Source organism: Mercurialis annua, linkage group LG6, assembly GCF_937616625.2.
Source record: "Mercurialis annua linkage group LG6, ddMerAnnu1.2, whole genome shotgun sequence".
In the NCBI taxonomy this organism is placed as follows: domain Eukaryota; kingdom Viridiplantae; phylum Streptophyta; class Magnoliopsida; order Malpighiales; family Euphorbiaceae; genus Mercurialis; species Mercurialis annua.
The window spans coordinates 8,183,262-8,204,044 of record NC_065575.1 but is presented as its reverse complement, the minus strand read 5'-3'; the positions used below and the strand labels follow the sequence as shown (position 1 = coordinate 8,204,044).

The 20,783-nt window shown below is 33.7% G+C and overlaps 3 protein-coding genes across 4 annotated transcripts; all 3 read right to left on the bottom strand.

Moving 5' to 3' along the window:
* Positions 1 to 226: 226 nt before the first annotated feature.
* Positions 227 to 6,936, bottom strand: LOC126686556 (nuclear poly(A) polymerase 1-like). The gene is made up of 13 exons (XM_050380672.2): positions 6,832 to 6,936; positions 6,013 to 6,701; positions 5,840 to 5,917; positions 5,493 to 5,600; positions 4,599 to 4,661; positions 4,350 to 4,511; positions 3,997 to 4,110; positions 3,836 to 3,898; positions 3,415 to 3,744; positions 2,624 to 2,788; positions 1,590 to 2,501; positions 609 to 685; positions 227 to 488 (listed from the first exon to the last, which is right to left on the bottom strand). The coding sequence occupies exons 2-13, from the start codon at positions 6,139 to 6,141 to the stop codon at positions 443 to 445; spliced, it is 2,247 nt and encodes a 748-aa protein (XP_050236629.1). The 5' UTR covers positions 6,142 to 6,701; positions 6,832 to 6,936; the 3' UTR covers positions 227 to 442.
* Positions 6,937 to 7,543: 607 nt separating this feature from the next.
* Positions 7,544 to 15,224, bottom strand: LOC126653422 (2-oxoglutarate and iron-dependent oxygenase domain-containing protein CP2). 2 transcript variants are annotated; one of them, XM_050347315.2, is made up of 9 exons: positions 14,638 to 15,224; positions 13,695 to 13,742; positions 12,770 to 12,946; positions 11,628 to 11,778; positions 11,452 to 11,538; positions 10,017 to 10,141; positions 9,233 to 9,351; positions 8,538 to 8,649; positions 7,544 to 7,916 (listed from the first exon to the last, which is right to left on the bottom strand). In XM_050347315.2, the coding sequence occupies exons 1-9, from the start codon at positions 14,971 to 14,973 to the stop codon at positions 7,881 to 7,883; spliced, it is 1,191 nt and encodes a 396-aa protein (XP_050203272.1). In that variant the 5' UTR covers positions 14,974 to 15,224; the 3' UTR covers positions 7,544 to 7,880. The 2 variants fall into 2 exon arrangements, with proteins under 2 accessions (XP_050203272.1, XP_050203273.1); XM_050347316.2 differs by having other exon boundaries at positions 13,695 to 13,736; positions 14,638 to 15,223.
* A 2,677-nt stretch (positions 15,225 to 17,901) lies between these two features.
* Positions 17,902 to 20,783, bottom strand: LOC126653669 (shewanella-like protein phosphatase 2). The gene is made up of 2 exons (XM_050347607.2): positions 19,409 to 20,783; positions 17,902 to 18,149 (listed from the first exon to the last, which is right to left on the bottom strand). Exon 1 carries the CDS (start codon positions 20,721 to 20,723, stop codon positions 19,539 to 19,541), a length of 1,185 nt encoding a protein of 394 aa, XP_050203564.1. The 5' UTR covers positions 20,724 to 20,783; the 3' UTR covers positions 17,902 to 18,149; positions 19,409 to 19,538.

Here is a 20,783-nt window from a genome sequence, read left to right as displayed (position 1 = left end):
TTTGATTTTTACTAAACCACCAATCGGCGATTAAAATAGTTGGGCCACCAATTTGATTTTTTAAACACACATTAAAATATTTCGCCCAACTCATCTAATAGTTGGAAAATGGATAACAATCAACATCGCTAAGATAAACACAATCAAATGTGAAATCCTACATCCATCACAATATTAAGAAATGCAGCTTCGGAATTTAAAAACAGAGACAATCCAGTCATTCAACTTTATGAAGTGTCTTTTCTTATATATAACATATTTTCATGCATTAAAACTGACTTAAAAAAGGAGATATTCAAGATTATTACACACAGAATAGAATATTATTGTTACAAAGGAAGAGTTTTCTCTTCTTCGCGAATTCTCCTTGTACATCGAAAAATCTAGACAATGCTCAAGTTCAGGCGCCGCCAGCTTTCTTCCAGCTTACACTCTGTCCCTTTTAACTGCATCTGCCATTGGCTTTACCTAGTGAAGTGAAGCTCAACCTAACAGACACCATCATGTTCTTACAAACTCAGATAAATACTCGCGCAAGAATCAACAGAAATGCAAATTATCTACGTCTTTCTAGAAAATTATAACTACAGTAATATGATGCATTTTACCTGATAAGTGGCTTTCGTTGAGCCACAGGTGCTGCAGATGAAATCCCATTAGAAATTGGTGCCGCAAGTTCAACAGGCTTAGGTGAAAAAACAGACAAGAAAGTCAGGAACACAGCCTTGTTCGGAATGTAAATAAGTATTGATAAGTTCAATAGTGCCACAAGTTCAACAAGCAAACAACAAACATTTCTCATTTCAAACTATACAGTTACCAATAAAGATTGGTACATCATATATACGTAATAAGTAATAGTAAGTTCATCTGAACCTCAAGAAACGTAACATGAGATTATGCAGCTTTATATTGGAGAAGCATATAGCTCAAACGTAACATTCTATAAACCTACAACGCTATTTTTCAAAATTTAATGCTCCTCTCAATCAAACATAATCGAAATCCCCAAAATTCCCACATTCCAGCCGTCTTATTTCACATTGAGAAAACAGGGGGTAATTGATCCTGAAGATCACTGAACTTTTGAATTTTTTCATTTCAGTCACTAAACTATTTTTTTTTTCATTTTGATCACTGAACTTTCATTTTTTTTCATTAGGTGGCAGCCGGAATTATTTTTTTTTAACCTGAAAACTTGCCATATATGCATTATTTAATCTAAAAACTCATTTTCAAAGTGAAATTATGTATATGTGATAAATTATCAAATTAAACTTGTAAAATCCGGTTGTCACATGTCAATTTCCGGCTGCCACCTAAGCATTTTTGGCCTGAAATACCAAAATGAAAAAAAATGAAGTTCAGTGATCAAAATGAAAAAAAAAATAGTTTAGTGACTGAAATGAAAAAACTCGAAAGTTCAGTGATCTTTGGGATCAATTACCCAGAAAACAGGAAATGCAAAACATAGCAGCAGCGATATAAAATGCAGGTAATGCAAGTTGAGCAACCCATGAAATATGGCAAAATGCTACTAAATGAGATAACTAAATAAGGACGTGAAACTTTTAGGACAGTGAAAAGACCTCAAGCTCCTCCAAGCCACCATTAGGACATACAGAAGTGAATGCACCAGCTCCATTGTTGGAGACGATTGGTGCATCTGATGGTTTTGTAAAACTTGTATTTGGCAGTGAAGATTCCATTGAACTGTCACTTGTGTTGGCTCCTTCATCTTTAACCTGATTTCCATTTTGAAAGCCATCTTCAAGCTCTTCAAGTTCTTGAGGTAAGGCTTGATTGGTAATATAAGGGTCTGAAATTGTTTTCTCAATTGCAAGCTTCTCAGCATCATCAGATGGTGCTTCATCGGCAGCGGGCAAAACTTTACTCAGTGGATTAAGCTCACCATTGTGAGCAAGAAAACCTGCTAAATTATTTGAAATATTTGACACATCTTCTGTTATCCCATTCTCAGCTGAGACTTCAATCCCTATTCCGTTTGTATTTGCAACATTGCTAGAGGAAGGGCTTCCATTACTGACTTCCCCACTAAAAGTAGAAGAGGCGCAAGGCTGGGCAATTTTCTTCAGATTTCCTATATTGTCGTCAGTCTGCTTTCTCTTCCTTCCTTCATCCGATCCATCTGAAACTCCTCTACCTTCAGCTAATTTTTCTGCTAAACTTCGTCTGCTATCCCAAGTTTCTTTTGATGAACGAGGACGGATACCACTTGGAAAAACAAAACTAGGAATACTTCTTCGCTTTACGTGAGTTACATAGATCTCCATCCCAGGCATCCACAAGGTATACATATTGACAACATTTTTAAATTCCTCAACAGTTAACCTGATATCAAACAGTTCCCCTTCATTTGCATGAGCTCCTTGTTTCCGTTGCAAACCCATAAAATACGAACAATGCAGAGGTCTAGATTTGTCTGTAAATTCGCCTGGGTATGGATGGCATTGAAGCTTATTATATGTGTATCTCTCAATCTAAAAGAAAAAAATAAGTGTCATATATATGGCATAACACAAGAAGTTATACATGAGTCCATGCAAGCAAGAAGATAGAGAGAGAGAAAAAAGACTGCATTTGAGAATGAGAGTTGCTGTACCCTTAAGATAAGTTGACGAAGACGAGATTCAACCCAGCCTTTCCACTTTCTTAGATCATCTTCATTTTCTGCACCAATATCTATCTGCAGGTAATTCTTGTATGCTTCGAAGAATGCGAAAGGCTCGAATAGATTATCCCAATCAGCCTTACTTGCCTCCATAGCCTGCAAGTGGTAGATAACATAAATTCATGCTAATGGCAATGACAATGATAATGAAAGTAAATGCAAAGTGTGGCACAAGTAAAAAAACAAATGCAAGCACATAAACTTGAGAGAAATGGAAGATGATAGAAAGAAGTCAAATTCTAATTAGAGACAAATACCCGGTACATAAAGCTAACAATTTTCAACAAACATAACACCTCGTCTCTTTTCATAATTACAATTACATGATGGCCTTATTCCAAATGATATGCCTGGACTTAAATCTTTTTATTTGTTTGATTATGTACCCTCAACTCCTCTTTAGCCAAACTTGGGTAAAGTAGCAGAGCCGGAAAAATGAAACCCAAGTTTTAAGATTTAGAGCACCACCCAGAAGTTAGGAACAAGGGAACAGCATGTAAAACCCGATCATGATCAGAAATTAATGGTCCACCCAAAAGAGACCAAAGTAAAACTATAACTGAAAGGGTTCTCAGTTCTCTGGAGATGAAATTTAAAAATTCCTCGAAACAGCATCTACGTCGTTACACACTCTTAAGTAATAGCATGTGTATCACTTAACATTATACATGCAAACAGCAAATCTGAATGGGAGAACCAAAGTCATCGATCACAAGTCGTACCTCACATATATCATTCCCCCTTTGAAACTCTTCTGACATGATGCGCAAAGTGCTGTATGACACATTGTAGCTAGAATTCATGGAAGGATAAGCAGGAGTGATGATTGGCATCAAATGATTCTTGTCCTTTGGATTTCTTCTAGGATCCCAAACTGAAAGACCAAGAGATCCTTCTTCAATTGCACAGAGCATGACTGGATTTGGCCAACGCCATTGTGTATACACCCTGAAAAACCGGGAGACTAGCATATTGGGCAGTGCATTGGGAAATAGCTGGCATATGCGTGCAACAAGTAATGCCCAGTTTATACCACCTAGAAACCCTGAAACCTGATGATAAGAAACAGACAGACAATCCGGTAAGCATGAAAAGAAATGGCAACAAAAGTATTAGATTTTCACAGACAACACATGTTCGTACATTTGAATAAACACCACGTTGCTTTGCCCAATATTTCATGCATCGCAATGTTGTGCGGAAATTCTGCACTCAGGAAAAGAAAATCACATACAAAATTAATGCGACACAGAACAAATAGGAAAAGCACAAAAAGAGTGCAGAGCATAAATCAATGACAAAACCTGAATATTAGGCACCAATCGTAAAATATGGTCTGTAACTCTACAGCCATTAAGACTACGAACAGTTTGTTCATCAGTGTTTTGTAGTACCAAGTCCTGTGAAATATCCAAATCCTGTAATGAAATTATCATGTCAAAACAAACCAGTTCAAATCAGTAACTCGCACAAAAGAGCTACACATAAAATATGTTATGCATAGAAGTATCATATAAAATACTAAAAGGCAGAAAATAGTTTCTCCGAGAAAGCTTACAGCCAGCCAAATTAAAACAGTTTCTGTATACAGCATTTGACGGGGAAAAAATATTAATAGTAAGTATTAAAAAAAATCCCTGGTTTAACAAATACTTACTTCAGGAATCACCCAAAGGGACAATTTTGCATAGAGAAGATCCACAGAAACGTCCAGAAACTTGAATTTCATCACTGGAACATGTGCATCAGGAACAGGATGCAACTCTGTCACTTCAGGCATCTCAGAAAGCATTCTATGTAGCTCACCAAAAAAATCTTCCTGCATTCAACATTAGAAGCATTTTTAAATTATTTGAACATTATCAAAACTAAAACTAAAGTTTGCTACACCAAAAATTGATCGCACTTCTCGTGTTGCATGTCTAGGTCCCACGCAAAGTGTGTCGATATCTGCACCAGGGCCATGCACCTAAAAAGGAAGGAGAGATAATTAATGGTACCAATAAACTCAAAAACATAAATACTACCTCAGCCAAAGATTAATCTGAGGGAACACTAGAAGACAGTTCACCCTTTTGTTTCTTTCTGTTTTAAATAAAGTACGAAAGACATTATCGCTTTATTTTGGACTACAACATACTTTAACAAGAATAAAAATAATGCCGATTAACACCTTTCCTCTTCCTACCATTTAGAAATTAATATTATGATAAATTAATATTATGATTAAATAATGTGGATAATGTAGAAAAATATAGTGTTTTGTTAAGAAGATTTGAAGAAGAAATCAGAGACTCTTTATGCCTATCAAGTGTTCAGTTAAAAGAAGGGGAGACTTGATGCCCAAAGTGCACTTGACACTGCCTCCCCCATCCCATGATTTCACGATAACATCAGCAAAAGATGACCATAAATTCAACTAAGAAATCAAAACACATTTGCTTGAATATGACATCAACGTGTCACATAATTTACATTGCATACCTTTCATAAACAGAACTTTGATAGGATAGAAAATAAAAATAAAAAATTCAATAAAGTAAACACTGTAAGTTTCTGCCAAAACTGTGCAGCTAAACACACAGCAGAGTTGTGAAAACACATCCTCATGCTTGTTAATTCTTAATCCATTCACAGACGCAAATAAACAGTTACAAGTATAATAGCTGATAAAATAAGCTAGTACAAAGTGGAAGAGTAAAACTGTCATTTTACTCCTGTTCATAGTTCCTCACTTCCTAAACTGCAGAGGTACATAGTCTAAAAAGTCAATTGCAACTAAGGAAATGAAGAAGCTTACCCCTAACCGATAAGAACCAAAGGTGAAAATCTTAGCATTTGCTTCTTGCACCAACTGCTCATTTAACCCTTTCATGCGGCTAATTACTTTGACCCAATGCTTCACAATCTGTTCCATCGTACGCCATCATCAATACAAAAATATTAATAAATAATGTTTTTCTTCCAAAAAAAAATAAAAGGAGATAAGGTCTACTAAATTCCTAGGAGAACATGGTAAAATCAATTGCAGATGTTCTTTGATCATGTTTGGCCGCTTTAACATGTTCCCAGTACTAGCATTAGCTGATAACAATATCCAAATACTTTCTCAGCACAGTATGAGTGATAAAGCAACTAAGTATGAACCTGGTCAATTCTGCCAAGCACTTCCTCTCTACTCACAGCCTCCTCTTGACTCTCATACAATCCCGCATCTTGCAAAAGCTAAACACACCCACACAATACTCAGAATCAGCATAAACAGAACCAATTCACTAAATCACATTAAACAAAAAATTTAAAGAATCACAAAAATACACCTTTTCAAGCTCGCGTGTCTTTATCACATCATACTCAGTAGGCCCGCCCAAAGATATGGGTTCAGTAATGCCAAATCGCTGCTGTTGCGGCTGCCCGTTACTTCGAGTGCTCAATCCAGGGCTCCCCATTTGTAATAATTTAAGCAAATTTTATACTTTTTTTTTTTTATCAATTTTCTGTATTTTTTTTTTTTGCTTCTATATTTTTTGGCAGTTTTTTTTATATATTGGGAGAATTAAGCACAAACTTATCGATAAATCTTCGATGAAAGATAACCCAAAAAGTTAACAAATAAATAAAAAAGACACAATGCAAAATTTATAGTTGATTGTACAGTATGAGGAGAGGAGCGCTACAATTACAAAATCGGATATCCCCAAACTAACTAAAATAGAAAAGCCAAAAACCCTAATTACAGCAGATACGGGGATTTCCTTTTCTTTTTTCACTTATCCTAATTGAATGACCAAATTAAACAAATAAATTTGATATACAGAGAATAATAAAACTGTGAAAGGAAGCGAATCGTATCTCCGTTCTCTGTCTTGTGTTTTTGAACTGACGGTAAAATTCTGTCAATTAACGGAACAATCAATTGAGCACAACCGTCACCATTAACACCGCCTTCGCATGATCATCATTATCGCCGTCATACTAATTTAATAGAGAAGCTCTCAAACTAATTTACCTGAAAAAACAATAAATAATAGGAAACCGATTGAGAATATTTTACTTAGTTATTTAATTTTTTTTAATGATAATTATGATATCAAAACAACAACAAAATAACAGTAAGAAAAATTAGAGAGAAGCTTTACCGGAAACGAAGATAATAGGAAGAGGAGAAGTTGCTTATTTTTCTTTTATTTTGTCCAGACAAGAAGAGGTGGAGATATATAAATAACTGCTTGCAGCGTTATGGAGATGAGCAAAGCGACACCGTTTATACAACTGCTTACTCTTTGTTTGTACATTTTTTTGAGCAAATTACTCTAACTGTATGATTTTCTTTTTTAGCAAATTACTTTTATTTTGTCCAAATTTTTCAAATTTATCCAGTTTATCCTGAAACGCATAATCTCATTTCAATTGTGTCCAACTATATGATTTTACTCATGTGACGTCTATGTGGCGCTGATGTGACATGTCACACATCAGCGCCACATAAGTAAAATTGTATAGTTGGGTGCAATTAAAACGAAATCGTACGTTTCAAAACAAATTGGATAAAATTGAAATATTCAAACTTTATACTTGCCTTTTTTTAGTCATTTAGCCTAAATAATAATACAAACAGATACTTCATCTATGGCAGTATACTATAAATACAAATATCTAAATATTGTTCATCTATGAAAAAAATAAATTAATTTATAAAAAAAATTACCATACTTGAAATGTAACAGAAATTTTTCTTTAATATCTTTATTTTTTTAATACATTCTATTCGAATAATAAATGACTACCTATATTTCAAATAAGAAAAATAAAGATACTATCTATCAATTCGGTGCAGAAAAGTGGTTCATATTTAACAGAAATAAGATGAATTAATTGCTTAACTGAAAATCATATACATTACAAGTTACAAAACTATCACCTATTCCAATGTGGTTTTTTTTTCCTAGTATGTTACAATGTTAACTAGAGCAATTTCAATCTTTTTACAAAAAAATCCATAGCCATGCTGCTACAAACAAAATCTCCCCATTTATCAAGCATCATTTATACATTCTACGCCAAGTCGAGATTAAGTGCAGGTTGCAGAAGTAAACTTTATAAGGTTAACCAAAACCGAGTCTAGTTAAGCCATCTCGGTGAAGTCTGAAGCTACATAATTTAACAGTCACCTGACTCTAATGACCAGTCATGCTGTAAATTCACCCTCCTTTCTAAGTAACTCCTGCAAAATATTAACTTGAATTAATGTCGAAAATAGTAAATTAATCAACTAGTAACTATATATTTAAAAATATGGATGGGCAGACAGTAAAATATAATCTCTTTATTAGTATATAATTAAATTATATATAAACGGATGACATTACTAGCCACGTGCATAGCAGTAAAATAAAATTATTAGTGCGTCATTTTCTGAGGATAGTCCGTCAAAACTACACTTGCTGTTCTAATTCTTTGTTCGGGTTGGAAGGGTTAAAAAGACAGATGATTGTTGAAGTGGACAGAGTTAATTATTGCTTGTTAGAGCATATGATAATATCACAAACGCGATCTCAGCAAATGAATTTTAGACAAGTCAAAACTCTTTAACTAAAATGTTCATATTGTAATTCCTGAGGAGTGGTTGAGGTGTCTAAAAGTGCATAAAAGGCGTAGCTCGTAAGTAGCTTCCATTTTTTTTAGTTGTATTTTGGTTTTGTTTCTGATTTCTGACTTTGTCTGTCACCTCGTTACCAGTTGTAAAAGGAGTTTTAGTGATTAATGTAAGTTTCTTTTTGTTTGATGGAGCAAAAATCAAAATCATTACCTACCACAAAATAAAAACAAGACCAAATAAACTTACCGACTTGGTAGAAGCAATAGACAGTCGTTGCCTTGCTTTCTTCTCACTCAAGCACTCGCCACACCAAGTCGAGAAATCTTTTTGATATTTTTTCATCTCTCTAAAAACTGAACTGTAACAGAGAGAAGAGAATGCTACAAAGTCAATCAATGTCTGCAATTTCAATTGTACGAAAGACTCGATTAAAAAAATACCAAACCAAAAAAATTAAAGAAAATTAACTACAATCAACAAAAGGCGATTGTGTTCCAATAAAAAAATATGTAGATGATAACTCCAAAGCAGTTAAAGCAATTCACAGATAATAGCAAAATTTCTCAAACTTAGTTGGATTGGAACCTCTTGGAGGAACTTTTCATGAACAGAGCAATGACTAAAGGAATAAATGATGCAGTAGAATACTAGATGAGAATAGATTAAAATTGATAATATCATAAGATGACACGCCCAAAAAGAACAAACATAGCTCTTGCGCTGACAGGGTTTACATAAATAAAAACTTCATAGCTATATGCCTGACATGAGTGGCATGCAACAATCAAATGACTGATTCAACTCTTAAAACAACAATGACATGATGATTGACAAAACATGATATGAAGATCAACCTTAATTAATGTCTGAAAAAAGATGCATGAAGTTCATTAATAATTCATAAGCAAGTAATCTAGGACAAACATGAAAAGGTTAAATACCTTCTGCACCAAAGTAGCATATTAATCCTATGACCAGTTGTTGTGGCTCTAACACCATGCCTATGACGACCACGATGAAGCACAGCTCTGCCAGGCTCATGTTTATAATCATAGATCTCCTGTTTGGATAGGGAAAATAAGAACAAAGAACAAAAAAGTGAAATATGTAAGTAAAGCTATCACAGAAAAATTAAAGGCTAGTAATGAGACATAGAGACATAATAGCACATAATACACTTTTCGTAAACCATATATAGCCTTAATGACAATGTATCATCTAGCACAAGCAGCATTGTTCCAAAGTCAGTTTAACAGAATCATCTCAAAACAGACAATGTCATAGATAACTTGTTGTTGATCAGTCACAAATTCTCTGCATGGCATGTTCTTACATGGTCAAAGGTTTAACCAGAACCACCCACCAGTTCAACATAGAAAATAACACTTTTTGAAGAACATTGGGCAACACATCTTGCCTTCTCCATTACAGGAAAAAATGTTTTGCAGAGATTCATGCTGCTATTCCGGTCTCATGACATGCAAAATCTCATAGGCGGCCAGGACTGACAAACAAGACAACCAGCATCTTCAAAAACTTTTTTAAGCACAAAACAAACATACATCTTCAATCTAGTCTAGTAGACTACAGTGCTGTGCTACGCTAGAAATAATTAGAAACTAGAATACATTGACAGTGTAGTAACAAGTAAACACAAAAAACAAAGTTTTACTTAGAAAAAATAATAATTCTTAGGTCTTTGCTAAGATTTAAATCCCAACATACCTCTGACTGACTTCCTGTATTTACATGTTTTTCACATCGTATGCCCCGGAAGAACAAATCTCCACCAGAAAATTGCTTACCCAAGCAAACATTTAGAGTCACTTCCGAGTCATCAACATGAAAACCTAAGAATGGCAATTATAATTGATATTCAGATTGGATGAGTTTGATCAAATATCAAAACAATTGAAAGTACATCTTCTTTGTAGAAACTCATGTAATTCAGAGTGTGATATGGATTAAATGGAAAGATTAGCAGGAATGATAAGTTTATTTGTTAAATTGAAACCAATAGACTTCTAAACTAGATTATAAAGATTATTATCACCCATGCACATATATTCTTTGATGTAAACAATGCAGGATCACTTCAATTCTTTACCAACTATTGCCGCATATGCAAATAAGGATACTTCTCTAAAAAAATTCCAAAGAGCATTTTAAGTCGCAATCATTGTTTAAACAAAGGAGCCATGTGACTTCAAATATATGAAAATGACAAGCTGACTGAGACTAGATCAGCTGACTTGACATCAGAAGGATCTACTATAGATCTTAATGTCCTTTGGGAGGAAATCACAATTGTCAATCCCGATCTGGCCATAGTTGAACCGCAACTAAAGAAGTATAAAATAAATTAATTCTCAATTAAAAAATTATAACATCCAAAATAGAATAGTGTCTTATTAATCATTTAAACAACCACATATAAATTAGTTTAAGGTATCAAAATTCTTAGAAATTGTGAAATTCAAAATTTAAATAATCTACTAAGATAATCAGTTAAAATTATTTATATTATTTATGATTTAATTTTATTTTCATAAACGATTATTAAATATATATTTATTCTCAAAACACACAAAGCTTATAGCAAACCTATTACAATAAACTCACCAAACTTCTATCATTTTTCCGCTTTTTAAATACTAGATCAATTTGTAAAAATTCTCATCTACCATTCAAGTTTGAGGAATACTTTTTGCTTCACCCTCATATCCCCTGGAAAAGACTAACAAATATGGTGTGCAGGATTGAAATGTAATTGTAAATAAATCTATACAATTTCTTCTATTTCAAACTCCTGACTCCATTTAATCGAATATTTCTTTATGGTTTCTCTTCTAAATGCTAATATCTTCTCATTTATGTGTAAAAGAACATATGGACTTTCATTACCAACACAACTTATCTTCATGTACATGCTTCCACATTATAGGAAATCTACTAGTTATCCATATATAAACCATATCTTGTACTAGTCCTCTTATAAATAATTAGAAGACATCATGACAACACTAATAAGCTAGAATCCATAAAAAAAAATGTACACTTTGAACCTCAATATCATAGACAGTTCCATCTATAAACCACTTGATAATAGACATGATATTTAGCAAAAGAATGTCTTGAAAAAAAAGAAAAAAAAACTTACCTAAGTCAACATCCCTATCATCGCCGTATTCAACAACGAAACCATGATGAGAATCCAGAGTCGAGCCACCAACTTCTGGAAAGAAAACTGCAGAGGAAAAAAGAATATAATATGTATTCACATTTATTTACAATTTGATAAGACCATATAGAAGAAGATCAGGAGCTATAAATCACCTCTAGAAATAGGACGTACAAAACCATCCATAAGCTTGTCAAGCATGGTTTCAAGACCAAAGTCATCAAGAACAGCACCATACTTATTCATTGTGTTTGGTCGCATGATACGGAATCTCGCATCATTAACCCACTTCTCAAAATGTTCAACCTAAGAAAGCAAAATGACATAAAAGAGAACATAAATCCATGAAACATGAGATCTATTTTTCTCACATATATAAGAGACTAGATAACCAAAATACTCAACTTTAAATTGGTCAAAAGAAGTAGCAGTGACAAATTAATTTTTTAATTATTTAACTTATCCATTATTTTATAAATTGACAAAAAAGATCATGAGCTATGTAAACTTTGTCAATCCTATTGAAATCATCACATCTTGGCCTGTTTGCTAAAAGCAATCATATGTAGCGAAAGAGCAATTGAAAGTATACAGTCCTACTTCAAAAGAACCAAAATTTTGATTCAACAAAATAAGAAAATAAATAGGGTAATATAAAATAAAAGTTATAAATATTTGCTTCCAGAAAATTCAAATCTTAAAAAAATGGAATTTTTTAAAATCTTTTGTGCAGTTTACAACACCAACAGCTCCTTATAAAGCAACCAAAAAAACATACTTTAAAAGACAACTAAAAGTAACTCCATCGTCTCCTCTTTGGACTAACTGCCAAAGTTTTATCTGATGTTTCCTTATGGTCATTTTCATGCCTTTGCCACTTAACTGACAATGACAGATTAAGGAAGCCATTGTTGATAGTTTGTTAGCATTTCAATAGGTTTTCTGGATTAATGGAGGTAGAAAGGTCAAATGTGGGTTGAGAAGGAGATGGGGTCTGCGAGAGAAGGGGGCAAGGGAAAAGAGGGGGGATTGGGAGGTCAAGTGATGTAAAAAGAGACGAACTAGAGGAACTAAGATAAATTTTATTTTTGTCAACAGTAAAATCTTCTTTCCTAATTTGATTGACTGACAATTTTTTTACAAATATCAAAGGTTTATGTAAAACTAATAAAAGGGTTGATTAACATTGAAATAGCATGCCAATATCAGGACATGGTCTGCTTATTTGCGTTATAAAAGAGTATCACAGACAAAATAGCTTAAGCAACGGCACATGACAAATAGAACAAGATATTACCTCAGACAACAATAAGTCACAGAAATGTGGCTGGAGCATCTCAAATGTGAATACACCAGGAGAAGGTTCGGACATTATACTTCTAAAACTTTCCTCATTGTTATCACTAATTGCCTTTATAAATGAAGGTGTGAAGAAGCTTGCAGGATGCATCGCATACAATTCTCTATTTAAAGGCTGCACAAACACCACAAAGTGTGTCGATATAACTACATAACCAGCAGATTATCATCTGGTGCCAACATATATTAACATGAAAGTAACTCTCACACTCAATTCCTTCACAAGACAACATTATTATGCACCTCAGAGAAAAATGACCAATAAAGAAACCCAAGTTTTTGTAGAACACCAAGTCACCAATTTCTTTTTTCATTTGACGATGCAGGTCACCAAATTTAGAAACGTAATCTGTTTACCATTTATCCATACCATCTAGGCACATACCCAAACAAGTCGGTAACTTCTTTTACAAGTATCCTTTGAAAAGATGATCATCAAATTCAGCATTAAATTTCCAGTCAATTCCGTGATATTTTGCCTAGTTGTTCAATGATTCTTATTATTTTAAAAAATCTAAGACCGATATTAGCATTAAATTTAAACTATAAATCTTTCACATGGAAGATAAGAGCCAAAAAAAGCAGCTAGTAAAAGCCTCATTTTTTCAAAGTTATTTTTTCTAATCCTAAAAGGGTAATCTCAAATAGAGAGGCCATTTTACTGAAAAATACCGATAAAAAGTATGACAAGCTTACAAGTTCATAATTGTGTTTGTACCTAGCTGACATACATAACACCAATATGGGGTTGAAGAGATAGCAAACGATTCTCCATGCTACTAAAACAGGAAAAACACAATCAAAAACTAACCATGTCCCTTAATCTACTAAAAGTCTAAAACCCAAATTTCATAATCTCAAACCTGATAATTTGATATTATTTTCTGCCTGTATTCTCTATGCCTCTGCGCCTAGCAAAAAAAACATCATGAAGAATTTAGAAGAATGTATTTTAAACCATATAAGCAATTCACTCATCTCTCTCTTGGAGAAACCATATAAGCAATTCACTCATCTCTCTCTTGGAGAAGATGGCATAGGGAGCAGGTACACTATGAGTTGCAATGCCAGAGATATAAAATTTTACATGTCTAATTGCTTTGGAATCTTGCATATGTTGGCGATAAGAGTTAACAAGCTATGACATAATGCCCTTGCCCAGGAAAAATGAGCTTAGGATAAATTTAATACTAATGCAACCACCAAAACTCCAATTACTAGCAACATGACATAAAAACAATCAGGACATATAAAAAAACTGGTGGATCAGTTTGTTTTCAGACTAATCTTGTCCTGGGCTACAGAAACACCTAAGCGAAGTGCTTGAGAGCTGAGACATTTACGAAAGCGTGTTGCAGACCCAGAATTTTTTTATAAGGGGCAAAATTGTATTGAAAGTTTGTAAGATAGGCAAAATTGGCAAAATATAAATTATAAAATGGGCAATGTTATAAATTCGAAGGCCAAAAAATTATACTACTAACTTATATATTTATAACTTTCAAAGATTCAAAATAACAAGGCCTCTTCTTAGGTCCGCCCTGACCGCAGAAACTCACTAAATATCCGACTAACTATAAGAAGAAGAACAGAGTCACTTGTTAATAACAAAAAAAACAGAGGTACACAGTAAGGACATTCTCGTCATTTCATATTCTCAATTAAAACCCAGGTATCCGTTGCAAAACAAAACCAGCAACTAATACCAAAACCCTAGAAATTCCACATTCTGAAACACCATACGATGCCGTTTTGAAAAATAAAATCCCCAAATCAAAAATGGAAAATTCGCAAATAAAACCTTACCCTGGTACGCTCTCCATGAGGCAAATACTTCAGCAGAATTTCCCTCATAAACTTAACTTTATCTTCTCTACCAACGCCGAGCATATTCGGCGGCAAATATCTCTCCAGAGAGCTATAAACACAAGCACTGAAGTCCAATTCCAAATCCTCGTAGCTATCCGGTTTATGATCTTTATTAGGGTTTAACCTCAGCCTGTGACTCGACGAACCGAGAACAGCAGCAGGAATGGAGCTAGCAGAATTAGCAGCATTAGCAACAGTCTGTTGTTTTGCGGATTCTACAGCTGAAGCGACGCCGTTTCCTTCTCTTTTCACCGGAGGAGTTGCCTCCGACATGGTGAGGTGGAATTTGAGAAGGAGATGACGGTGTTTCTAGAGCATTGGGTGGTTGAAGGGTAATATGGGGATTTTAGAGGGGATTTAGGGTTTCATTTGATGGAGTGACGTGAAGAGAGGGTTTGTTTGTTTGTTAGGGTTAGGGTTAGGGTTTGGCGAAAGGAAAATGATGATGACTGTTAGCTGTTGCGTTGTGTTAACTTAGGATACACGTTCTCTTTTTGGCGCGTGGAAGTTACGTCGGTTAATGAGTGGGTTGTTTGTTGTTTGGCTAAGAAGGATCCTAAAATTATTCGGATCGCCTCCAAAATCCTTTTTAATATAAATTTACTACAAATATTGATGTTAGATTCTTAATATCTTCTTTTTGGATAGATAGAATCTAATTACGTCATTTATTAGCGGAGTTAGCGTGATTAATAAAAATTAACTAAACAGACAATTAATGGTCTGTGAGAGTCGAGATTCGATCCCAATCTCGTGCACTCGGAAGGACTTGGCCATTAGGCCAAGCTTTACTAGCCTAGATTCTTAATATTATTAACAAGCATTAGACTATAAACCCGGCCTTAACGTTTAAACTAGTGTCTCCCGATCCAATGAATTTATTTCATTTTTTTGTCAATTAGACTCAAAAAATATATATATTCAAGGTCAAATAAGTTCATTCGAACTTTCGGGAAAAAATAGATCCAAAACTCTCTTAATTTAGGTTAAAAATCTCTGAAATTGTACACCTCAAATGTGGACTTATTTGACCTGAATATGCGAATTTGGGGCGTAATTGACTCAAGCGACTTATTTGATCCGGAAATACAAATTTTTGGACTAATTGATTCAAAAAAATTAAAATAAAATTATTTAATCCCAAAACACCAATATGAAAGCCGTGTTAATCCTTTGTTCATAGATTATATAGATTTGTGCGAGTTTATTTTTTATATTTTATATTAAAACTTAAAAATATTTTTATTTTTTTCATTTTCATTTTCAAATAAAAGTTTTTAAAATTTTAAGTTAAAAACAATTTTATACTCTAGTTTTTTTATTTTAATAACTCAAGTTCCTCATGAATTCTATTTTATATTTGAATTAAACTTACAATCTATAACAAGTAAATGTTTATTTAATATTCAGTTATATATATATTTATTGGATGGATGCCTACTGACAATAATTAATACTTTTACTCTTTCTTGCTCACTTTCTCCTTTTTATTCTTTACAAAAAAAAAACCGAATTTAGATATCGCTAATTACTTTATTGACTTTTCATTAACGGTTGATTTGTTAATGGGCATGACTATTCGTTCGGGCCATTCAGGCCCGTTTATCTTGGTCCGAGTTTGGTTCATGGAATAAAATAGCTTGAAATAGAATAGTTATTCTATAAGAAATGGAATAGTCATTCTTTAATTTTTGAGAGGAGTGTTTATTCCACAAAATTATAGAATAGCAATTCTTTGAAATACCTACTCTATGAACCAAAGCAAAGAATTGTCATTTTATATGGAATAGCTATTACATTCCGCACCTATTCCATGAACCAAACATGAGATTTAAAAAAAAAGACTACTTTATGAAATAATTGTAAAATACGTGTTGATTTTTTAGTTTGGGAACGACACTTTTTAACTAAGACATTATACGTAATTCTCAAAGAGAATTTGCAATATAAACTTACCCAGTTTTAAAAAAAAAATTCAAATGAAATCATCTCCTTTTTTGCACGATTTGCAATGATTATTTTAGCTCAAAAACAATTTGGGATTTGCTTCTACTTCTTTCTTTTTTGCTTTCAACGTATGTCCAACACTAAATTCATGCAAGATTTACATTTCAAATCTAAAAACAAGATGATATCGTCTTTCTTGATTTCTACTAAAAAGATTTTGCTTAAAAATAATAATAGAGAAAACGTGAACTTTTAGCAGTTAAGGGAGTTAGGATGGTAAATAGAAACTCATTTAAATATAAATAATCGATTGGTAAAACAATAAAAAAATAATTTATATTAATGAGATTGTGCTCTTCTACTTTTTTATATTTTTTGAACAAATAATCATCCACCTCTCCACTTGACATGAAATATTAAAAAAGTCATACGGTTCCAAATGCAACTTAAGAATGAGCGTATATAGGTTGTTTAGAAAAATAAAATGTATTTAGATGAAGAGTAGAAAAGCTAGGGTTTGAAAAATTCAACAAAAAAACTTCAAACTGGTTTGGTTCAAAATCAAACATATGCCACTATTCAGTCGCAAATTGAAAATTGTAAAATCCACTAAACTTTTACAAATTACAAAAAATGGTTCTTGAAGTTTAACACCCAACTATGAAGCTTTTACAAGAATGAACTCTTAATTTACAAATACTTGATCTTTTTAAGGTTAATCAATAACCCACAATGTGAAATCAATAAATGATTCACCTAACAAAACAACAAGTAATCAATGTAAACAAATTGATAAACAACAAATGTTAGAGAGAGTTTTTGAGAGTTTTGAGTATGTAAAAAAAAAATTGCTTCGAATGTTCTAACTTCTAAGCATGGTACATCTAACCAGCAGTCTTCACAAAGAAGTTGATGCGAATGGGTGTGCAAAAGCCGAATTAAACCTTGGTTCGCTCGGGTTAGAAATTATAAAGAAAAATCTCAATTTGATTGGTTTTTGAAATTAGAAAAGTTCCAGTTTGGTTTTAGTATAAACCAAACAGAAAAACCGACTAGTTCGGTTTGGTTTAAATTCTAATAAAATTAGTTCAGTACAGTTTTGAAAGAAAAACAAAATCTTGGTTCAGTTCAGTTTGAACCGAATGCATATCGTAGGTGCAGCTCTAATTCCTTAGTTTACCCAGTGTTAGGCTTTTTATGTTGGCACATCAGTATTTTATCAAATACATGCTCCGTTGTAGAAACTACACAAAATTTGCAGTACAAACATGCAAAACAAATCTATGGAAATTAAGGTTAGTGAAAATAAATTATTCAACTTGAACGTGAGAAATAGAAAATCCTAAATGTATAGATCTGTTACAATAGAAGAACATATACACTTCATGTAAGTATCCGATCTTCTCTGATGCTTCAGAGTAGGAGGAATTTTACCTGTAATTCCATGTAATGCTGAAAACGCCTTTCGAAGGAAAAGATCAAGAGTTTGCAGCATAAGTTTTCTACATAAAGATACAGAAAGAACAGTTACTATAAAATCAGAATAAACGGAGTATAATGTAGTTTTCAATAGTGAAACGGACTGTTATCAACTAGTCCCTTTCAAGAGTTTCTAAGATGCTTGCGATGTGAGTATGTGTTTCTATGTGCAGCAAAGTACCCATGCAAAAACCAAACAAAACCAAATAACTGAACCGATAAATTCAGTTCTATTTCATTTAAAATAATAAAAAAAATCATTTTTTTAAAATTCGGTTTGGTTTTGAAATTAAAAAATCTAGTTCACTTTATGTACAAACTGAACCAGTAAAAAACAAAACAATAATTAATTTGTTTCGATTAAAAAATCAGAATGTTAGTTCGATTTGTTTTTATTTTAAAATACTACGGTTTTGAACCGAATGCACACTCCTCCATTAAACATAATGACATAGAAGTCAAACTTTTGGAATGTGCAGAGCCAGAAATACAAGAGATCCCACAAATCACCATTTCAAAAAAGAAGACTACTAAATGATAAAAAAAAAAAATTGAAAATGGTATGTGCAGAGACAATAATAAGATGGCAAGATACTTAAACAATTCATCTCAAGTTTGACAACTATAATAGCTTATGGCAAAATTGACAGGAAACCAATTAACCTTATAATGCCTGGTCCAAATTCAGACATCTGAAAATCTATTTAAAATGTGTTTCGTATATGTTACTTAGCAAGGACAAAATGTCTGAGAATTGACATTTTCATGGAAAAAGAGAGTATATGTAAAGAGAAACTTCATTCAGTCTAATTTGAATTTTTCTTGAAAGCAACTTTCTAAGGCGAGGTTAACAAATGGTAACAAAAAGACATGATCGCTGAAAAAGCAAGATCAATCTTTGTACTGACTGAAATTCCTAAATTAGTGTATACAATAATTAAAAAAAAACAAGGTCAGTACCAGTTAGCATCTCTACTATAAACAATCAAGGGACATATCAGCACCATAAAATCCAGACATGATGACGCTCTGTTTCCCAGTTACAAACCTATCCACATTTAATCGCGTACCAGAGCAAGCGTGATTTCATGAGAATTGAAAGATTGGAAATTAACAGAATACATCAACACAGCTAAGCGTAATGGAGAAAACTATAACACAAAATTAAACAAAACTATTAGGAGACTGTTACAGGAGATTGACACACTAACAAGTTGATCAGCAAGAAAATATTTTGCATTAACTAACGTTAGTATCTATTATTGAACAGTAGGATACTCACATCTTTTGGGCAAGAATCGTGCTGAGATAAATACTTTCTGACAATAATCGAATACAAGCAATGCTTTACAATCCACGATCTCTACAAGTTGAACCAACAAGGAAAAATAACCTGTGAAGTTCAAATCCTCTTAAGCTTTCACTTCCACTTGTTTCGGTCCATTATCTGGTAATAGCAACCCAAGGCCTTCCTTCCTATCAGAATACAAATAAGAGTTATGCTTAGTCTGATACCAAGGTTTGGAAGTTAAAATTCGTAATTCCGACTCCCCATTAATCTCCAAAACTTCAGGCAACCCATTAGCGCACCCTTTCGACATACCCACGTCAATCCTTATAGCCTTATTGTCACAAACTGCATTAATCCCAGCTTCTTGAATCGTATGCCCCATAATCATCCTCTTCACTCCCGGAATTGTCGCAAGAGCATGCTCAAGAGCCGAACAATCACAATTCTTCGCTAACTCATCCGAGAATTTCCTCAGCCATACTACACTATTTCTCCCTCTACAATAAACCGGTGAAGATTTTTCAGACAACCCAGAAATCCAATCCCTAACCTCCTTATTCATCCTCTCCAAACCATACTCCACATGCTGTGCCAACAATCCACCATGAACAAAAACCGAATCTCCAACGACCAAAACCGTCACATTCTTAGATAAGAATCTATTAGCAATAGGACCATTAGGTCTCAATGCAGCTATCCTAGCTCTAAAACCATGACTAAACTCTTCTTTAACACAGCGAAAACTCGACGGAATCCCATCGAAAATATCCTTACTTTTTTCAACCCCATCACACAAATTCTTCATTCTATTACCTAAACTAAACCAATAAGCCCAATTACTAAACTCATCTAACCCACTCTTAGTAACATATCTAAAATCTTGTTCTACATTCATAATCTCATGATTACCATTCATAGTAATTAAATTACCTCCATGCTTAAAAGCTTCCCTCTTTAATTTCTCCAAGAAATAAAGAATTTTCAACTCGTCGCCGCCTCGGTCAAGAACGTCGCCGATTTGGACAACGGTGGCAGACCCACCTGACCAATTGCCCGAGTCGTCGATCAAACCGGCCAATCTGAAAGCTTGCTTTGATTTGTCCAAGTCACCGTGGAGATCGCCGACTGCAATTAAGCGAGCGGGAGATGGGTAGGTGGTGGTTAGGGTTTGGGTTTGAGTGGGATTTGGTGGTGGTAAGAAGAGGCCGCCGCTTACGGTGAAATCGACGAATGTGTCGATGAACGAAGAGAGGAGATTTGGGATGTTTTTGCAGATTGGGGTTTTGTTTTGTTTGAGTTCGTCCATTGCAGTGTTTGGTGGATCAGTAGTTCAACGCGTCTGAAAGTGTTATTTTGAAGTTGAGGA

Coding starts and splice junctions, on each gene's coding strand:
- LOC126686556 (XM_050380672.2), bottom strand. CDS start 6,141: ATGGGGAGCCCTGGATTGAGCACTCGAAGTAACGGGCAGCCGCAACAG. Junction 5,918..6,012: donor AGACACGCGAGCTTGAAAAG/GTGTATTTTTGT, acceptor GGGTGTGTTTAG/CTTTTGCAAGATGCGGGATT. Junction 4,512..4,598: donor CTAGACATGCAACACGAGAA/GTGCGATCAATT, acceptor TGTTGAATGCAG/GAAGATTTTTTTGGTGAGCT.
- LOC126653422 (XM_050347315.2), bottom strand. CDS start 14,973: ATGTCGGAGGCAACTCCTCCGGTGAAAAGAGAAGGAAACGGCGTCGCT. Junction 12,947..13,694: donor AAATAATATCAAATTATCAG/GTTTGAGATTAT, acceptor GTGTTTGTGCAG/CCTTTAAATAGAGAATTGTA. Junction 9,352..10,016: donor ATACAGGAAGTCAGTCAGAG/GTATGTTGGGAT, acceptor CTATCCAAACAG/GAGATCTATGATTATAAACA.
- LOC126653669 (XM_050347607.2), bottom strand. CDS start 20,723: ATGGACGAACTCAAACAAAACAAAACCCCAATCTGCAAAAACATCCCA.